The sequence below is a fragment of the Hippopotamus amphibius genome, chromosome 17 (genome assembly GCF_030028045.1).
Source record: "Hippopotamus amphibius kiboko isolate mHipAmp2 chromosome 17, mHipAmp2.hap2, whole genome shotgun sequence".
Classification (NCBI taxonomy): domain Eukaryota; kingdom Metazoa; phylum Chordata; class Mammalia; order Artiodactyla; family Hippopotamidae; genus Hippopotamus; species Hippopotamus amphibius.
In genome coordinates this window covers 40,785-61,758 of record NC_080202.1, presented here as the reverse complement: position 1 = coordinate 61,758, position 20,974 = coordinate 40,785, and the positions used below count along the sequence as shown (strand labels likewise).

At 46.7% G+C, this 20,974-nt stretch overlaps 1 protein-coding gene and 1 long non-coding RNA gene across 2 annotated transcripts in view; one reads left to right on the top strand and one right to left on the bottom strand.

Annotated features, from left to right (window-relative positions):
• The window catches only part of LOC130840501 (uncharacterized), a 58,320-nt gene extending 37,694 nt beyond the window's left edge, over window positions 1-20,626 (top strand). Inside the window, exons 4-7 of the long non-coding RNA XR_009050020.1 lie at window positions 3,554-3,790; window positions 14,594-14,653; window positions 15,228-15,502; window positions 16,502-20,626. This is a non-coding gene — a long non-coding RNA (uncharacterized LOC130840501). The remainder of the gene's footprint in view (window positions 1-3,553; window positions 3,791-14,593; window positions 14,654-15,227; window positions 15,503-16,501) is intronic.
• Window positions 13,653-14,420, bottom strand: LOC130840500 (U2 small nuclear ribonucleoprotein A'-like). The gene has a single exon (XM_057716090.1). The coding sequence runs from the start codon at window positions 14,418-14,420 to the stop codon at window positions 13,653-13,655; it is 768 nt and encodes a 255-aa protein (XP_057572073.1).
• Window positions 20,627-20,974: the final 348 nt, after the last annotated feature.

Below are 20,974 nucleotides of genomic sequence, written 5' to 3'. Positions count from 1 at the left end.
GGAATGTAGTTCAGGCTCGTTTACTGTGAATGCAGTCAAGTTATGCCTAAAATCCTCTATCCTGTGCCTCCCCTCAGGGACCCCCTCCTTGGTTCCTGAGGCTCCTATAACTCATGTATGGGGGAATGGAGAGTGGGCTGTGTCTAGTCTGAGACCTGAGTTACCCTATGTTTGAGCTGCTCGGGGCTGCCGTAACAAATACCACAGTCCGGGCAGCTTCAACAACAGACATCTCCCAGTCCTGGATGCTGTCTCAGATCAAACTGTCTGCAGGCTGGTTTCAACTGAGGCCTCTCTCCTTGGCGTGCAGACAGCCGTCTTCTCCCAGCGTCCTCACATGGTCTCCCCCTGTGCCTGTCTGTGTCCTAATCGCTTCTTGTAGGACATCAGACCTGTTGGATTAGCATCCACCCCGGGATCTGATTTTTACCTTGATCACCTCTGTAAAAACCCCATCTCTAAATACAGCCACATCCTGGGGTCCTAGGGGTTAGAGATTCAGCATGTGAATTTGGGGGACACGACTGAGCCCACACCATCCTGCTTAGGAACCAACACGTGCCTCGGTTCTTCCCTCAGTTCCCACGAGGTGATGTAATGGCTCAGGAGAGGCCACTTGTGCAGAGTTTGTGTCTCAGCTGGGGAACCCTGCTCTGCTCTCTTCGATCAGGCAGAGGCAGTACCAGCCCTGTCCTGAGGTGAGCAGTTCTGGGGTTTCGTGCCGTGTCGCCTGGCCAGCTGAGGGGCTCAGTGTCAGGGGACCCAGGAGCCAGCAGCCTCTTGGGGATGCTGGGGATTCTCGGGGTGAGGACTCTCAGGGCCATGGTGCACGCCTCTCCCAACAGACACCCCAGCAATCGTGGGGAAAACCTTTGGTGGGGATTACGGGTGGGAGAGAGTCATGGTCTCGTTTATGCTTCAGAAAGGCCACGTTGGGGTGGGGTGTGAGATGCACTTTGGGGGCAGGAAGCTTTGTCAGGGCCTGATGGAGGAACCAGGCCCAAGATCGGGCCCGGGCCAGGGCTGTGGGTGGAGAGGGGAGTTAGTGTGGGCACTGGCCATGGGCTCTGGAGGAGGAGCTGACGGTCACTGGGGCACAAGGAGAGGGGGAGCCTGGGAGGCCCCAGTGTTACTGAACCAAACGTGGGTCCTCTCGCCCAAGGGCAGTAAAGCCAGTCTACTGACACCAGGTTGTGGTGAAGGAAAGTGCAGCTTTAATTGTAAACATGCCAATTCAAGGAGGACAGGTGGCTTGTCCTCCAAAACCCTGAACTTCCTGAAGGGTTTTGGCAAAGCAGTTTTAAAGGCCAGGTGAGGGAAGGGGGGTTGCAGGGTGTGGGGTCAGCGGGTGCCCTGTACTCTGGTTGATGGGGAGGTAACAGGGCAGTTAACATTATAAATTCTTAGGCACCAGAAGCTCTGGGGCTACGTGTTCAAGATCATCAAGTAGTTGATTTCTTCCATTTGGTGGTGGTTTTAGCATCTGCAAGACAACTCAGGAAGCCTGCATCCGATACTATTATCCAGGCGCTTCTGAGAGGAGCCAGAGCAGAGCATGTGGGGGAGGGCTCTGTCTGTGGAAGTCCCCCTAGGGTCCTGCTCAGTCCCAGCAGGTGTCTGGGCGCAGCCACCAGGGAGGTGGGGCTGCCTCCTGGGCGTGGGGAGCAGCAGGGTCGCCGTCCTCGGAGGGGCCTGTTGGCCCCAAGGTGAGATGGGGATGCGGTGGCTGGACAGAGGCGCCTGGCCTGGGCGAGGGGTCCAGGCTGGAAGTGTCACTGGGATCATTGCAGGGAGGAAGAGGAAAGGCCAGGCGGGGGCCGGTGGGTCACAGCAGACTAGGTGCAGCTGACGGTGGTCCTGCTGGAAGCAACTCGGGGCCAGAAAGGAGTGGCCATCAGGGGCTCAGCTTCCCTCTCTGGTTCCTTTGTAAAACCCTCGTGTCAGCGTTTGAGACACCGCCAGGAGACTTCTGAGCCCGGTGCTGCCATGGCTTCATTAGAGGGGCCCGGGTGGAGCACAGAACCACTGCAGGCCTCACCCATGTCCCCGCTGGGGATGAATCCCATCAGGGTCCCAGGCAGGACTCGCAGACTTCAGGGAACCTCTGCCTTCAGGACTGGTCTTCCTTCTTCCTTTCACCTGCTGGTCAGATGCCAATAACCCTTAACCCGGCTCCACCGTCCCGGGCCTGGATTCTGGGACGGCTTAGGGGTCGTGCAAGACCCTCACACTCCTATACCTGCCTGGCGGCGAGAATGTCTAAAAAGCTGCAACTCGCTGATCATGGAGGCTGAGTTGTTTGCAGCAGGTGTGGGTGGAGAGATGGGGTGTGAGGTTCCTACCTCTGCAGGGTCTGCGCCGCATGAAGATCTGTGAGTTTCCCCGGCCAGTCAGCTCCCCACACCTTCCTCCCAGGAAGCCCAGATCCAGGATTACCAGGGCAGAGACTCTCCCCTTGCGTATCTGTAACTTCCCACTCCCACAGCAAGGAGACTGGCTCCCACCATCTGCCATCTATCAATTCATTTCTCCGTTTCAGATTACACGGGCCGAAATTTCAGAATTGTTAGCCACTACCTCCTGGAAAGAACTTCTTAAAATAAAGCCCACTGTTTATGTATGGTTCATTTTGCCTTTAGTCTACAGATTCCGTTTCTTTCCAAAGTTAGCTTAGGGCAGCACCTTTTACCCCATCCCCTACAGTGTGGTTTTTCCATACATTTCTAATGCAGTTAGATTCTGTCGTTTTGACGGTTCCATCCTGCCATATTCCTACATTCTAAATAACTAAATTTTAATAGATCATGATGGACCCCGTGGGCTGTACAAACCTGTGGGCTTAGACAAATGCATAGTGACAGGTGTCCATCCTGAAAGTATCACATGAAACACTTCAAACTCCCCACGCCATGGTCTGTTTATCATTTATGTAGCTTTGCCTTTCCCAGAATGTCATAAATGGGGACACACTGTGTGCAGCCTCCTCAGACTGGGTTCTTTCACTTAACAGTATATACGGAAGATTTATCCATGTCTTTCCCTGCATGGATGGTGTATTCCTTTCTGTTGAGACGTGTTCCATTGCTTGTGTTTGGGAGGGAAAACAATCTTCCCTCTAATCCTCTAGGTTCTTGGTTGAGACCCCCTTGCCCCTGTCATTAAAGACAGATTATCAGGAGAAGACAGAAGTGTACCAGCATGTCCACCTCCTTTACACATGGGGGATACCAAGGAACGCTGAGTCACTCCCTGCCATGGCCAGAGCCATCCCCTTCCACACCACCTCCAGCTAAAAACAAGAAAGATGCTGGGGGAGGGGGGACGCCAGGTACGGCCCGTTATCAAAAGCGCAGTCAACAAGGGCATGATTGTTTGCACAGGTAAGTCAGGACGTCTCCATCAATAAGTATTTATTGAGACTTCATTATCCTTCTATTTCTGGTGCAAAGAGGGACACCCCCTTATAAATGGAGATTTCTCTATTGTAAATGTCCTTCACTAAAGGGCCATCTCTACTCAGTTTTCCGAGATTTTTTTTTCTTTTTTTGAATAGACTGAAATAATTCTTCTGCCAGAGAGGCATATTTTGGGGTGGCGTATTCTACTCGCCTTGACATGGATGTACCTCCGTTTGCGTATGCCTTCATCTATGGAAGGACATTCTGATTTCTTCAAGCTCTCAGCCGTTATAAGTGGAGCTGCTGTGCATAACGACATCCTTGTTTGCATTTGGACACAGATGTTCACAGCAGCTGCCTGAATCCTGGAAGCAAGATTGCTGGATCCCAAGGTGAGCCTTGTTTAGCTTTGGAAAAAACTGCCAAATTGTCTTACAGGGTGGCTGTATGTGCATCCCACCAGGGAGGGAGGAGCGTTCCTGCTGTTCCTTGCCCTCTAGCAGTTGGTACTGTCATATTTTGAGTTTAGCAGTCCTAGGTGTGCTGTGATATCTCATGATTTTAGCATGTAATTCCATAATGGTATATGATGTTGAGCATATCTTTGTATGATTTTTACTATCTGTATATCTTTTTTGGCTGAGTGTTCAGACCCTTACCCATTTTTTATGGGGTTGTTTTAGAGGTCTTTGTCCATTTTGAGTCCAAATCCTTTGTGGCTTGTCTTTTGATTTTCTGAATAAGTTAAGAGTAGAAAGCTTTAATTTTATCAATATAAAGTCCACAATAATATTTTCTTTTTTGGATCGGCTTTTTGTCTTCTGTGTTAAACTTCAAAGCTCAAGATCTACAGACAAAGCCAAAGGTCGTGTAGATGTCCTATATTTATCTCTATAACGTTGATAGTGATGCCCCAAATCTTGCCTCTCTGGGCACCAACGCCTCACAGAAATACAGAGACAGAGTTCTGGAGGAAAAGAAAGAATAACTTTCTTCTTTGCCAGGCAAAGAGGGAACACAGCAGGCTAGCACCTCAAGAAATGTGCCCCCCCGCCCCCCGGGAATCAGGAGAGGTTTTATAACTGGGGCTGGAGGACGGGGTGGCTGATAGGATCATGGTGAAGGCCTCGCGTTCTTCCTCCTGTGTCACTTCACAGTGGTCACAGCTGGCACCAGGTGGCCTGGTACCTGGGTCTGTTCGACTCTGGGTCATTGGCCTGTGAGCTTCTTTCTGAAATGCAGAACGCTCCAAGGGGTAATTTGTTACAAGGGAGTGTAGGTGGTGTAAGTACCAGGTGCAGGATGTCATTCACACAGGGTCAGAGAGTGTTAGGTGCAAGATGTAATGTACAGAGTCAGAGTGTTTAAGGTGTGAGCTTCCTGAAGGACAAGTAACAGTTAAACTAGGATTGCTAAACTCTTTCAGGCCAGCAGTATTTACCGGTTGGTATTGACCTCATGAAACTCTGCCCTTTAAAAAAATTTTTTTTGGATTACTTACCCCTGGAAATGTTTTAAGGGGTGGTATCTTTTACAGCCCAGTAGCCCTTGTGAATATGAAGTCCCCGTAAGCAATAGTTTTAAAGTTCCTGTTGTTGGAAACGGCCACAAGGCGGCAGGATTTCTTCGAGCCAACTCTGGTTTCTCTGGCACCAGAGCCTTAGTGGAAGTGCTGTTTTGGGGTTGTAAATTAGAGTGGAATATGCCAGAACAAACAGCCAAATGCTATTGTCTCATCCATTCTTCATCTTCTATTTTTTAAAATCAGTTTTATTTTTTCTTGGAGTTTCTGTGATAATGTTGTGCGAGTTGTAGGTGTACAGAATCTTTTTCATGAACACATATGCATATATATCTATTCATTTCAGATTGTTTTCCTATGAGGGTGATTACAGAGTGTTGAGTAGACCTCCCAGGGTATAGCTAGATCCTTGCTGATTATCTGTTTTATATGTAATAGTATCTATTTGTTAATCCCAAATTCCTATTATTCCTACCCCACATCTTTCCCCTTTGGTGAACATAGGCTTCTTTTCTAATTTTGTAAGTCTGTTTCTCTTTTGTCGATTGGTTCACGGTATTAATTTTCAGAGTCCACCTAGAAGTGATATCATATGATAGTTGTCTTTTCTTTCTGACTTAACTTAGTAGGATAACAACTAGGTCCGTCTGGGTTGTTGCGATTGGCATTATTTCCTTCCTTTTCATGCCTGAGTAATATTCCACTGTGTAATGGAACTACTACTTCTTTATCCACTCCTGGGTCCTTGGACATTTTGGTTGCTTCCTGGTCTTGGCTAGTGTACGTGGTGCCAAAGTGCACGTTTTTGTGCATGTGTCTTTTTGAATTCTGGTTTTCTCTGGATATGCTCTTAGCAGTGGGATGGCTGAATCATATGGTAGCTCTGCATCTACCTCTAATGGCACCTCCACGTTGTTCTCAATAGTGGCTCTTACTGTGTCCATCCCACCAGCAACATAGGAGGGCCCCCTGTTTTCCCCCAGCACTGTAGCTTTACTGTCTGCAGACCTTTGATTGACGGCCTTTCCGACTGTGGCCAGGGGATCCCTCGTTGCAATATCCATCGGCACATCTCAAATAATTCGCCATATTCAGCAGCACGTAATGTGCTGTTTTTTTAAAAACGTTGTATTATTTACCTGTTGATATTGTCTTCATGAAGATCTGACCTTTTGAAAAATTTTTTTAGAATTCTGACCCCAGGGAATTTTTTGAGCACTGGGGTCACTTACATCCTTTAGTCCTTGTGAATATTGTCTCCATAAGCTGCAGTTTTGAAGTTGCTGTTGTGGGAAATGGCCACAAGGCGGCAGGATTTCTTCAAAGCCCGACTCTGTTACTTGAGCAACCTGAGCCTCAGTGGAAGTCCTGTTTGGGGATGTAAATTAGAGTGGATTGTGCCGGAACAAACAGCCAAAAGCTGCTCTCTCATCCCTCCTTGGTGTTTTTTTGTTTTTTGTTTTTCTTTTAAATTCAGTTTTATTTTTTCTTGGGATAACCGTGGTAGGTAATGTTGTGTGTGTTGTAAGTGTACAGAATCTTTTTCATTTACATGTATCCATGTATCTATTAATTTTCAGATTTTCTTTTCCATAAAGGTGATGACAGAGTGTTGAGGTGACCTCCCTTGGTATACCCAGGTCCTTGTGGATTATGTATTTTGTATGTAATGGTATCTAGTTGTCAATCCCAACTGCCTAATTTATCCCTTCCCCTTATCTGTCCCCTTTGGTAAGCATAAGTTTGTTTTCTAATTTTGTGAGTCTGTTTCTCTTTTGTCAATTGGTTCATTGGTATTTGTTTATTTTCCACGTAGAAGTGATATCATGTGATGGTTGTCTTTTTCTTTCTGACTCACTTCACTTAGTAGGATTACAACTAGGTTAATCTAGGTTGCTATATTGGCATTATTTCATTCTTTTTCATGTCTGAGTAATATTCCACTGTATAATGGAACTACTGCTTCTTTATCCACTCCTGGGTCCTTGGACATTTTGGTTGCTTCCTGGTCTCGGCTAGTGTAAGTGGTGCCAAAGTGCACGTTTTTGTGCATGTGTCTTTTTGAATTCTGGTTTTCTTTGGATATGCTCTTAGGAGTGGGACTGGTAAATCATGTGGTAATCATATGACCCCACCTTAATAACCGAAAAAGGATATCTAAGAATATGTAAGAATGTGGAAAAGAATAAAAGATCTCTGTATAAGTGAATCAAGTGGCAGTACACAAAAAGTAACACAATATTGTAAATCAGCTATACTCCATTAAAAATTAAAAGTAAATTAGGAAAAAAGAGAGAAATGGTTACTCACTTTGTTCAGGCGCAGTGAGCCTGTTTGGTGTCACATCCCTGAAGCCAGAGCAGGCTTGGGTCCCATGGCGGGACTGTCGTGGGGCTGATGGAGCTGGGGAGGATGTGCTAGGACATGCGGCCCCCTTAAACTTGTACTGCCAGGACCACGCTATAGAGTCCCAAATCTCCCGGTGCAGGCGAGCCCCCCTATAGCTAAAACATGCCCGGGACACCCAAAAAATGGTGGACCCTTTGGGCTGGAAGAGATTTGAAAAGTCACCTCATCCCCACATCTCCCGGTGGTGGGGTTCCAGCTCCAGCCTCTTTCCTTAGACTGTCCCCACCTGGGGAAGACAGCACCCTCAACAGGCAGTTTTGTACAGCTTGGGATTTGCTGGGGGGAGGGGGAAGATGGGTAAGTGGGGAGAAGCAATGAGACACAAGGCCTTGGTTGTTAGGACAGGCACATGAAACTCTAATTTCCAATCAGGAAGAGGACTTTCCCTAAGGCTCAGGGCGCCCCAGTAGCCAGAGTTGGGCACGAGGAAATCCTGCCGCCTTGTGGCTGTTTCCTGAAACAACAACTTGAAAACAGGTGCTGGGGCACTGCTTGCTCACCAGGCCCTCGAGGCTGTAAAAGGTACCTGCCCTCGAAAATGTCTTGGGGTAAGGCATCGAAAACGACTTTAAAATGAGGCAGAATTTCAGGAACCAGATAGCCAAAGGCAAATTTACTCACTGGGGTTTTTTTTTTTTTTTTAAAGAAAGCACAGGAAAATGTGCTCAATGTCGTAAATTATGAGGGAAATGCAAATCAACACTACAACGAGGTACCACCTCTCATCAGTCAGAATGGCCATCATCCCAAAGTCTGAAAAGGAAAAATGCTGGAGAAGGCGTGGAGAAAAGGGAACGCTGCTACACTTGCGGTGGGAATGTAAATTGCTACCGGCCACTCTGGAGAACAGTATGGAGGTTGTTTTAATATCTAAATATCCAGCAATTCCACTCCTGGGTGTATGTCGAGGGGAAAACCCTAAATCGACAAGACACGTGTAGCCAACTTTCAGTGCAGCAGTGTTTACAAGAGCTTAGACTTGGACTCAGCCAAAATGTCCATCGAAAGCTGAATGGATAACAAAGATGTGGTCCGTATGTATAATGGAATATCACTCAGCTATGAAATGAATGAAACAAAGCCGTTTGCAGCAACTCGGAAGGACCTGGATATGATCATGCTAAGGGACATGGGTCAGACAGAGAAAGATACATATCACATGATATCACTTATAGTTGGCATGTAACAATTGATGCAGAGGAAGTAATTGAGAAAACAAAGTCTCAGACTTAGAAAACCAACTACCGAAGGGGAACGGTGGGAGAGAGGCATGAATCAGGAGGTTTAAATTAGCATATGTACCCTAGGGTTAGGGGTAGCATTATTTCATCCTTTTTTTTAATGGCTGAGCCATATTCCATCGTGTCTCTGGGCCCCATCTTCTTTATCCCTGCTTCTGTCCTTCGACACTTCGGTTGCTTCCATGTCTTGGCTTTTGTACACACTGCTGCCATGATCGCTAGGGTGCACGTGTCTGCTAAAATTTTTGTTTTCTCAGCATCTACGCCCAGGAGTGGGATTGCTGGGTCACAGGGGACCACCAGCCTGCTTCCTAAGGGTCGCCCCAACTACGGATGACAGCACCCTCAGAAGAGTGGTATTTCAGGAGTTGGGATTCACCGGGGAGTGAAGAGGTGGGTGGTAGAGGGTGAGGGGGAAGAAGTAATGAGACGAGTCTTGGGTGTTTCTTCGGGCACACGCCACTCTGATTGACAGCCCAGGAACGACTTTGCCTCAGGCTCCAGTTGCCCCAGTAACCAGAGTTGAGCATGAAGGAATGCTGCCGCCTTGTGGTCGTTTCCTGTAACAACAACTTTCAAGCTGGCACCCAGTGGCACTGAAACTTCACAAGGCCTGCAGGGCTGTAAATGACACCTGTCCCCAAGAAAGCCCTGGGGTAAATCATCAGAGAAGAATTCAATGCAGGGCCGACTTTCAAAAAGCGAACTTCAGGAGGTAAATTTTACTCACACTATGTAAAGAAAACAAAACAAAACAAAAACCAGAAAGATACTCAACATCACTAATTCTTGAAGAAAGGCAAATCAAAACTAAAAATAAGCTATCATTTCACACTGCTCAGGATGGCCATCATCAAAAAAAATCTACAAAGAATAAATGCTGGAGAGGGCGTGGGGAAAAGGGAGTCCTTCACAGTGTTGGTGGGGATGCAATGGGTGCAGCCGCTCTGGAGAACAGTACAGAGCTTCCTTAGAAAACTAAACATAGGGTTACTACATGACCTGACAATCCCACTTCTGGGCTTAGATCTGGAGAAAATCCTAATTGGAAGCAACACGTGCACCTCTATTTTCAGGGCAGTGCTATTTACAAGACATAGAATCAACTGAAATGTCTATTGACAGAAAAGTGAAGAATGTGTGGTACGTGTATACAGTGGAATACTAGTCAGTCATAAAAAAAGAACAAACTCATACCACTTGCAGCAACATGGACAGACTGAGAGATTATCATACTAAGTGAGGTAAGTCAGAGAGAGAAAGACAAATATCAGAAGATATCACTTATAGGTGGGATCTATCAGTGCATACAAAGTGGACTCATTTACAAAACAGAAACAGGCTCACAGGCTTAGAAAACAAACTTACGATTTCCAAAAGGGAACGATGAGGGGAGGGATAAATTAGGAGGTTGGGATTAACACGTACCACACACTGAAATACATCAAATAGACAATCGAAAATGACCCACTGGCCAGCACAGGGAACTCTCCTGAGCACACTGTAAGAAGTTACATGGGAAAAGAACCTGAAAAAGAATACATATATGTCTATGGATAACTGACTCAGGTTCCTATACACCGAAAACAGACACAACACTGGAAATCAACTCTACTGCAATAAAATAAAAATTGAATTGGAAATTTAAGAAAAAGAGTGTGGCATGAAGAAATGCTGCCACCCTGTGGCTATTTCTCATAACAAGAACTTTAAAACCTGTGCCGTTGGGCGCTGACAATTCACAAGGCCTGCGGGCTGTAAAGGAAAATCAGCTGCCCTCAAACAACGTCCTGGCGTAGGTCATCGAGAAAGGATTCCCAAGAGGGCAGACGTTCAAGAAGCCAATTGCAAGAGGTAAGTTTTCCTCACGCTGTTTACAAAAAGCCACGTGTAAGGATGTCAGCGTTGGTCAATATTAGAGAAATGCAAATCAAAACTACAACGAGGTATCACTTCACACCGGTCAGAATGGCCATTGTCAAAAAGTCTACAAATAGTACATGCTAGAGAGGGTGTGGAGAAGAGGGAACCCTCCTACACTGTCGTTGGGAAGGTAAATTGGTACAGCCACTATGGAGAACAGTGTGGAGGTTCCTTAAAAAATTAAAAAGAGAATGAAATTAGAATACTCTCAAACACCATACACAGAAATAAATAGATGAAAGATCTAAATGTAAGGACAGAGACTACAAAACTCTTGAGGAAAATAGAGGCAGAACACCCTTTGACAGAAATCGCAGCAAGTTCTTTTTTGATCCACCTCTCAGAATAATGAAAACCAAAATAAACAAATGGGACCTAATTCAACTTAAAAGCGTTGGCACAGCAAAGAAAACCATAAACAAAACAAGAAGACCACCCTTAGAATGGGAACAAATATTTGCAAACAAAGGTACCCATAAGGAATTAACCTCCAAAACGTACAAACCACTCCTGCAGCTCAATATCAAAAGAACAAACAACCCGATAGAAAATGTGTAAAAGATCTAAATGGACATCTCTCCAAAGAAGACATATAGATGGCCCTCGGGCCCATGAAAAGATGCTCAGCATCACTAATTGTGAGAGAAACGCACATCAGAATTACAATGAGGTATCACCTCTCACAGGTCAGAATGGCCATCATCAAAAAATCTACACCAATAAGTGAGGGAGAAGGTGTGGAGAAAGGGGAGCCCTCCTGCACTGTGGTTGGGAATGGAAATCGGTGCATCCACTGTGGAGAACAGTATGGAGGTTCCTTAGGAAACTAAACGTAGACGTCCCATGTGACCCAGCAATCCCACTCCTGAGCGTAGATCCCAAGAAAACCAAAATTTTAAAAGACACCTACACCCTAATGACTGTGACAGCAGTGTGTACAATAGGCAAGACATGGAAGCAACCTACGTGTATAAGGACAGAAGCAGGATTAAAGAAGACGCGGTCCAAAGACTCGATGGAATATGACTCAGCCATTGAAAAAAGGATGAAATCATGCCACTTGCAGCCACGGGGAAGGAGGTAGAGATGATCGTACTAAGGGACATGAGACAGCAAAAGACAAATACCTCATGATATCAAGTACAGGTGGAACCTAAGAATGGACACAAATGAACTTCTTTACAAAACAGACAGCCTCACAGACTTAGGAAAGAATCTTATGGTGAGCGAAAGGGAAAGGCGGTGGGCAGGGGGAAGTGAGAGTGTCGAGATTAGTATATACACACTACTGTTTACAGAGTAATCACTGAGGGCCCAGGGTACAGCACAAGGAACCCTACTCAACATTCTGTAATAACCGATACCGGACGAGAACTCCAAAGAGAACATACATAGGTCTATGTAGCAGTGAATCATGTTACTGTACACCTCAGAAAGAAAAAAAAGAGGAAGAAACCTGCAACATTGTAAATCACAAGATACAAAATAACAATTAACATTGAAAAGAAAAAAAAAGGAATGCCAAATCTCTTCCCCTCAGGCCTTGGTGACCTGGGCTGGGGTCACATCCCTGGACCCTGAGCAGGCGTGGGTCCCAAGGCTGGACTGTCAGGGGCTGAGGGAGTGGGGAGGATGGACTGGCAAATGAGACCCCTTTTGGTCCTGCAGGGCCTGTTCCCCTCTGCCTGGGCCCATAGTCCTCAGATGCAGGCGGGCCCTCCTTCAGTGCAGCCAAGCCTAGTGCACGCAGTGGACGTTACCGTGACAGTGACTGCCATCGGAGACAGACTCCGTGTTGGGGCGTCCTGCTCCACCCTTTCAAATCCCCGAGATCCGTGACTTTTACGTGGCTATGCAGGATTGTTTGAGCAGATGCGTGCGGAGATATCTGCGGCCCAATTCTGTCTGCAACCAACTTGCAAGTGGTTCCGGCAAACAGACAGGTGTGCACACAAGCACGCGCAGCTCACACACAAACATATGCATGAGCTCAGGACAAACATACACAGTAGCATATGAACACACGCACACATTTGCCCATGCACACATTAACCTGCACACACCTGTGCATGTGCCCAGCACAGCTATACTCACGCTAGCATATGAGCACATGCACACATTTGCCCACGCACACACTAACCTGAACACACCTGTGCATGTCCACCTCACATGTATGCAAACAGGCACATGCACATGCATAGCACACACATGGAATAAAGTGAATACCATGAAGCATTAATTCCTGAACATAAGTGAAGCTCATGTGTATTCTTCCCTTTTTCTTAGCTTTGATGTTTTTAAAAATAAAAAGTTTAAGAAAAAAATTAATGGTAAATGACGATTCATAGGACTTTTTTTCAGTTATTCGAGTTCATTTTAATTTGAAGGTTTTGGTGTTTTAGCTGGCAGCTCTTACATGGTGACAGCTTTCAGGTATTCTTACTTGCAGCACTTAACTTCTGTAGAGTATGGGGGGGTCTATTCTTTGTGAGCTCATTTCATGACATGGATGGAAAATACAAGCAATCTGTTCTCCAAAGTTAAGACATTCGGCCAGAGGCTAGCCCACCTGTAAGTGATTCAATGCATGGGTATATGTTAACTTTTATATACATGAGCTCTTTGTTGATAAAGCCATTCTGGTTTTCACTCTTGTGGTAGTAAAACTCCTAAGTGTATTTAAATCTTTTAAAAGATGAGCATCCATGATTCTTGGTTAAATTTTGGGTGCAATCACCAGTTGCTGTATCAAGATTATAGGCCAAGGGCAAAGTAAAAACATATGAATTCTTTTTTTTTTTAACAGATAATCGTAAGTTTTATTATGAATTTAAAAACCTAAATATTTCCTGAGGACTGGGAAGCCTACCCACAAGAGCCACCCTCCTGCATTTCCAACTCCGATACATCCACGCCTCACTGCACACCCCCCACAGTGATGCACAACCCGCCACACAGCGAGTGTCCTTTATCTGCAGTATTGGTAGAAAACTGGCATTTAGATTTCAAAATTTGTATTACAAAATACCAGCAGCAGTTTTAAGCATTTCAACAATGCTTATGAACTCTGCTTTGCCGACATGAACAAGGCTATTCAAAAAGCAGGACCTGTCCGAAGTGGACAGTTACACGTCCTGAGATCCTCAGAGGCCACTCCGCTCAGGACCCATTTGTGACTGTGTCTTCTTCCATCTCCTCTTCACCATCATCAGTGGGGCCTGATCTGCGTTTTCTGCCAGGTATCTGACTGGATTGCAGCAAGCCCTTCAGCCTCTCCACTTCAGTCAAAGTTGACGCATTTGCTGTAGCACTCTTAATTGCTTCCACATCCCCTGGAGACAGCGCACCTTTCTTTTTGTCAGTTGGCAAACCAGCACCTGGATTGAAAGTTTTGCTTCTCCTGGCAATATCCTTTGCAAGTTGTGCACCCTGTTTGCCCTTGAACATTTTCTCTGCTTCCTGACGCTCTTTTAGTTTCACCTTCTGGAAATCCAGTACTCTGACTTGTGGAACTTTATAAATCACATATAGTCTGTAATGCTTCTTATTTGTTACAGGATTTCTTAGAATACTTAGATAAGTCAGTGATTTAAGAGATGCCAAAGGGTCCAGATCACCCAATTCCACAAGACTGTTGTTGGTGAGAATGAGTTCTGTCAGACAGGGCAGAGCCTGATCAAGGCCCTCACCTATACGGCATATTCTGTTGTTATTCACTAATAAGGTTTTCAGTCTTCTCAACAAAGGAAGACCATCCAGTTTCCTGATTTCATTATCAGAAAAGTCAATGGCATCAAACTGGTCTAAGGTAGCACCTAGATTTTCAATGACAGGAATTTTATACGCCCGCAGGTCCAGCTCGCGGTCCCTCACGGCGTTGGTGTACTGTGCCGCCTGCTCTATCAGCTCCGCCGTCAGCTTCACCATCTGTAGCCTCCCGCGCGCCACGCCACCCGCTGCTCCTGCCGCACCGACGTCCCGGCGTGCTCCGCGCCTGAACATATGAATTCTTAAAGCACAATGACCAGACATATTCCATAGAATTTTAACCTTTTATGTCATTATGTGAAAAGTTTAAAAATTGATCTTTCCTCCTTTAGTGAGCTGCTAGATCTCCCCCAGTGATATGGAACATTTTGCTACTACCTTTAACTTACCAGGTATTTATTGCTATACCAATTTTTTTAAATTAACAATATTATTGGGCCTTAAGCTTTAGTTTTTTAAAACATAAATTGCATTTTAAGCATATGATCAGATAGTATCCATCTTATATTGAGAGATATAGTTTTTTTTAGAATTCCATCTTGTAGTGTTTTTGAGTGTGTTTCTCTGTACTGATTAGGTATTACATTTTGTATATATAACTTACAATCTATTGGTATCAGCATCTTACCACTCTCAGTGAAATGTAGAAACCTTACCTCCTTTTATGCTCTTTTACCCTCTCCTATTCATGATATAATTGTCATATATATTGATTTTATATATGTTGAGAACCACATCAGATAGTATTGTGATTTTCGCTTCAACTGTCAAACATAATTTGGAAAACTCAAGAGGAAAAGAAAAGTTCACTGAATTTACCCTTATTTTCCCTACTTTTGTTATTCTTTCTTCCTTCCTGATGTTCAGGGTTCCTTCTTTTATCATTTCCTTTCTGTTTAATGAGCTTCATATAGTCATTCTTTTAGGGTAGGTCTTCTGGCCACAACTTGTCTTAATTTTTCATAGGACTTTCGGAAGTTATTCCACAAACATTATAAGATGTGAGAAATTAATGTAGATATTACGTGTCCATGGATGGACGAATGGAGACGCAAAACGTGGTCCATCCATGCAATGGAATGTCATTCAGCCTGAAAAGGAAGGCAGTTCTGACACAGGCTGCAGCACGGATGCGCCTTGAGGGCACCATGCTCGGTGACAGACGCCAGACACGACAGAACAGACAGTGCCTGATCCATGCGTCCAAGCCCCTCGAGCAGTCAGAGGCACAGGGACAGAAGGTAGGGTGGGGGGGCCGGGCTGAGGGAGGGGGGATGGGGAGGGAGTGCTCAGTGGGGACTGTTCCAGGTGTGAGGGATGAAGAAGTTCTGGAGGTGGATGGCGGTTGGGGTTGCCCAACAGTGCGAATTACTTCATGACCCTGAAATGTGCACTTAAAGATAGTTAAGATGGTAAATTTTATATTATGTGTATTTGACCACAAATTTTAAAACTTTTTAAAAAATAACGAAACAGTCTATGAATGCAACAAGATGCACAATTTCACTAATAACCCAGGGGTTAAAGCCATAAGGAAAAGTGTGTACACCTAGCAGACCGGCAGACAGGAAAGACACAGCGTCAGATGTCAGCGGGACGTGGAGAGATGGAAAGCCTGGTACCCAGCAGGGGTGCAACTTGCACTTCTGAAACAGTCTGGCCTCAGATAGCGACGTCCGTGCACACAGGCCCACAGCGCTGTTCCCGGTTACACACAAACCCCCCAGCACTGCGCCAGGACACACAGACACGGACTCTGTGGCACAGGAGCCAAACCTGAACCCCCCTGGAGGCCGTCACAGGTGGATGCAGACATGAACCATGCGCACACACATGAGGGATGTTCCACAGCAGTGGCGTGCGCTTTTGTTGACAGCTGGTAAAATTATAGAAATTATTAAAAAAAACTGTATTCGCGAGATGAGAGAATCTCATGGACACCGTGCTGAGCCACCAGGAGCAGCAAGGCAGCCTGCACGGTGCACCCACGTCCGGAGCACGGAGCTCGGCACAGCTGGGCAGCGTCAGTTAGGGATGCGTGCCTGGGGGTGCACTGTGAGGACGAGATTACTGGCACAAAGTTGGGAGAACAGCTGCCTCACGGGGGGGAGGGGGTGTGATGAGGGAAGGGCACTCCTGGGCGCCCACTCGCTAAGTTATGTTTCTTCACCTTTATGATTATTCTGTACGTGCATATAACCTAATCTTTTTTTTTCCTTCCAAATCCTGTATCTCCCAAGGGACTTTTATCCAGGATATGTGAAGAGCTCTCAATATGTGATAATAAGAGAACAAACAATGCAACAGAAAAGGATAACATATTTCAACAAACATTTCATTAAAGAAGCTATTTGGATTACAGATAAGCTACATGAAGAGATTCTGAACATTATTTATGATTAAGGAAATAGAAATTAAAATCATAATGAGATGCTACTATAGACATAGTTGATTAGCTAAAATTTTAAAGAGAGCATACTTAGTTTTGGTGAAGATATGGAGGAGCTGGAACTTTCATACACTGCTGATGGTCATATAATATGTTACAACCACTATGAAAAGCAGCTTGGCAATTTCTTATAAACTTTTTTTTTTTTTTTACATACCTTACTGTATGACCCAGGCATTGAATGTGTAGGTTTTTTACCCGAGATAAATGAAAGCATATGACCATAAAAGGACATACAAGAATGCTTACAGAAGCTTACTTTCTGATGATTAAACACTAGGAACACCCTAAATACGTACCAGCAGGTACATGGATGAAGCAACAGGAGCACGTGGATGCAGCACAGCCCTGCCTGATAACAGACGTGAGGTCACAGCGTGGATGCGTCTCAAAGATACCGAACAAAAGTCAAACCAAAAGGAAGTATGTGCTTCACGATCCCATTATTTAAAAGTTGAGAACATGCAAACAAATCTGTAATTCTAGAAGACAGATCTGTGGCTGCCTGGGGAGTAACCTAATCTTTAATATGTACTTGCAGCTTATCATTTCTGTTTATTAAAAAGGGGGTCTCCCCAACAAAGTAGAAGGAGACCTGCTTCTCCCAGGGAAGCAAAGGAATAGTTTCTACCAGTGAAATCTCGATACCGTGGCCGCTTCAGCCATCGAGACTGACAACGACTCCCGTGAGCGGGGCACCGGGGCCACGACACTCAGAAGGAGGCTCCGGGACCTCGTCCCTGGGTCACTGCCTCTGAGGAGCTCCCCACCCCAATCAGACTTTTCAGTCATTCTGTGCGTGATGCTCTTGCCTCGGTAGCTCTGGCACAGCTCGGCCGGCACCATCTCCGGGAGAGAAAGAAGAAACGTGCAGAAGAGGGAAGCAGGGTTCAAGCTGACCCACCTCCTTCTATGGAGACGATGCCACAGTCCCTAAGAGAGGACGGCAAGGCCACGGAATCCAGCCTCTCTGCCTGAGGCCTAACCACACGAGGGCCCCACGCTTGTGAGGCCACGGGGAGGATTTCATGAGGTGCCCTCAGACCACCTGGTTGAACACAACGGGGCTTTCAGACACGCAGGTCTTGCCAGACCCCACAGCTCTGGGGTCAGATTCTGGAGGTGGGCCTGGAAGCTTCCAGTTTTTCACTTTTGATACCATCTATATAGAGATTTAATTTCCATAATGCATGTTCACTCATCTTAAGTATAAAGCTCAGTGGTGGGTGCATGTTCACAGGGCTGTACAACCACCAGCAGGTCCATTTTACAGCATTTGCATCATCTCCCCAAACCCCACCCTTTAGAGGTCATCCCTCATTTGCGGAGCCCCAGCACCACCCGGCCACTCTCTGTCTCTGCGGACGTGCCTGTGTGGACAGCTCGTGTAAGCGGAATCAACTCACTGTCCTTGTGTGTCTGGCGTCTCTCACGGAGCCCCGTGTTTTCAAGGTTCATGCACACTGTAGCCTGTGTCATCGCGTCGCTGCCTTTCGTGGCTGAGTGACGGTCACCCTCTCTGCTTCCAACGCTGTAATTTACTGTGCGTTCCTGCCCGCACTGCACAGGGCTGATGGGACAGTCCCCTTCCATCCTGCTCGGGGTGTAACCTGCACTTTTAACCAACACCCAGGGTCCTGTGCAGAGGCCGAAAGCCCAGCCCCACACAGGGCACAGTCCCCTGTGGGACCAGAGCCCAGGAGGAAGGGTGAGGTGGGCCTGCGTGTTTACAGGACCGGCGTCCTACGGTCTCATGTGAAACCAACTCGCTGGTCAGTGTCCTGTGAGCGTTGCTCCCCAGGGCGCCATGTGGGCAACACGGAACAGTCAGGGGCCACGGTGCTGCCTTCAGGTCAGGCCCGCTCGTGGCAGCTGTCTAGCTGGAAAGTGCTGAGGCAGGGTCCTTCCTGCCTCTTCCAGCTGCTGGGGCTCCAGGCTCCCCGGGCTTGTGGCTGCCTCCCTCCCACCTCTGCCTTCGTCTTCACGTGGCTTCCCCTCTGTGTCTGTGTCTCTGCTCATCTTATAAGGACACAGTCACATGGGATTTGGGCCACCATAATGCCCTGGTCTTACTTTCTTACACGACCAGGCCCTACTTCCAAATGAGGTCACGTCCTGAGGCCCTGGGGTCAGGACGTGGACGTCTCTTTCCCTGGGTGGACACAATTTCCCTTCACTCTGAGATAGCAGATAATGTTGCCCAGAGAAGAAGCAAACCCCTTACCTATGCCAGCCCCTCGAAGACGTCCAAGCCTGCCTGGTCGCTTGACCTGGACGGGAGAGTGCGGCTCGTGGCCCGAGTGTGAAGGATGCCAGGAAGCTTCCGTGTGAGGCTCCCCTTCGCAGCTGCAGCCCTGGACGGGCTGATGAGGTCCAGCAGGGCGACTCCGTCCTCCTTATAGGACTCGACCCACGTGGTCTGGGGGCGACAGGCAGCGGTGAGCGGGTGTGTGATTCCGTGTATGTGGCGGGCCTGCAAGGAGCAGGTGAGCACATGTGTGTGTGACATCAGGCACATGTGATGGGTCAGTAGTGAGCACACGTGTGATCAGGTGCATGTGACAGGCCAGCGGGTACACACACATGTGATCAGGTGCACGTGGCATCTTGGCACGCAGGGCTCCACAGGGCTGCCGTGCTGCCACGGGCTTGAGCCACTGACCCTGCCTGGTGTGGAGCACCCCTCCCCCGCCTCCCCACCCCCGTGTTCCTCCCCCACCACGCGCCCCAGCAGCTTCCATGTCCCCTCCCATGTCTCCCTGCAGTGGCTGCACCTGCACAGAGTACGTCCCCTGGGCAAGTACTTCTTTAAGAGGGTCACCTCCGTGGTGACGGCAGCCTTCCTCTTCTGCTGCTTCCCTGGGGGCTGCCCCCGCCCGTGGCTGCTCTGTGCCAAGGCATCCGGGCCACAGAGGGGTGCTCCCTGTACCTGAGACCAAAGAGAAGGACTTGAGGGGCTGTGTTTTCCCCCTCTGGGAGCCAGATGTCCAGTGGGGCCAGAGGGGGCATGTCAGACACACACGGCCCAGGGCTGGACATTCTGGTTCATCTTCCCCCAACACGGTGGGTGAAAGAAAAGCCCTGTGGAACCTCAGAGCACGTAGGACAAGGCACGTGTCGAGGACCACCTCCCGACTGTCAATTGGCCCATTCCGTGTGCTCTCCTGTGAAATGCTGTTCACGACCGGCCCAGTGTTCTGCTGGGCTGTGTGTGATTGGGACATACGTATGGCTAGTGATTATTGGGTAATTTTACACATGTGTGTGTATACATCAACGCATATGTATGTAGACAAATGTGTAATGTCATGTATCCACAACTATAGTAACATACAGGGTATTTCTCTGCCCTAAAAATCCTCTGTGCTCTGCCTGTTTGATGCCCCCAGCCCCTGGCAACACTACCCTCTTACTGTCTTTGTAATCCGCCCTCCCCAACGTGCCATTTGGTTGGAATCACACAGCACATAGCGTCTTAGACTAACTTCCTGTTCTTTGTTTATTTGAAATTGTCTTTTCATTCCACATCACTCAGAGACTGTTATTCCAGTGCAATGGACTGTGATGTCTGAAAGTCTCATTGATTACCCAGCATATCTATGCTTATAGAGAGATAACTAAATTTTTGTTCTATTAACTATGACCATAAACTTCTGAGTTACATTTATTTTCTGAATTATTATCATAGTTATAAGTACTTACAACTCAGTAAAACAGTATATATATATGATTACACATTTTTATAATTATTAAACAAAGACAAATCCTTATTTGAAACACATCTTTTAATAGAATGAATTTAACTTTTCCCTTTCATTTTTTTATGTGTATTCAAGGATGACCATGACTAATTGCTAGGAAGAGAAAAGATTAAATAATTAGATCCATTCCTAGTTTGTATTTTTTAGATATTAGCACTGAGACACCTTGTTCAGATAAGAGTGAGAGTTTTGTTTTAAAAATGTCACTTTTCATTCAATTCCTTCCCAATTACATACCCAAATACCACACAAAAAGTTTGGTAACCTATCAGCTGACAATGTGATTCACTTTTCTTCCCATCTTGTTGGGAGCAAACTATGTGAAACTTTCAAGAGGATTTATGAGAATCCCTTTTCAGTGTCTGGGAAGCAGGACAAAGGCTTCACCAGGCTCAGCAAGCGAGCAACTGTGGATTTGAGCAGCTACTCTTTCTCTGAGACCGTCTTGCTTAACCTGGGGGCCTGGGAAAGTTGCACCACTGTCCATCATATTCCCCCTTTGT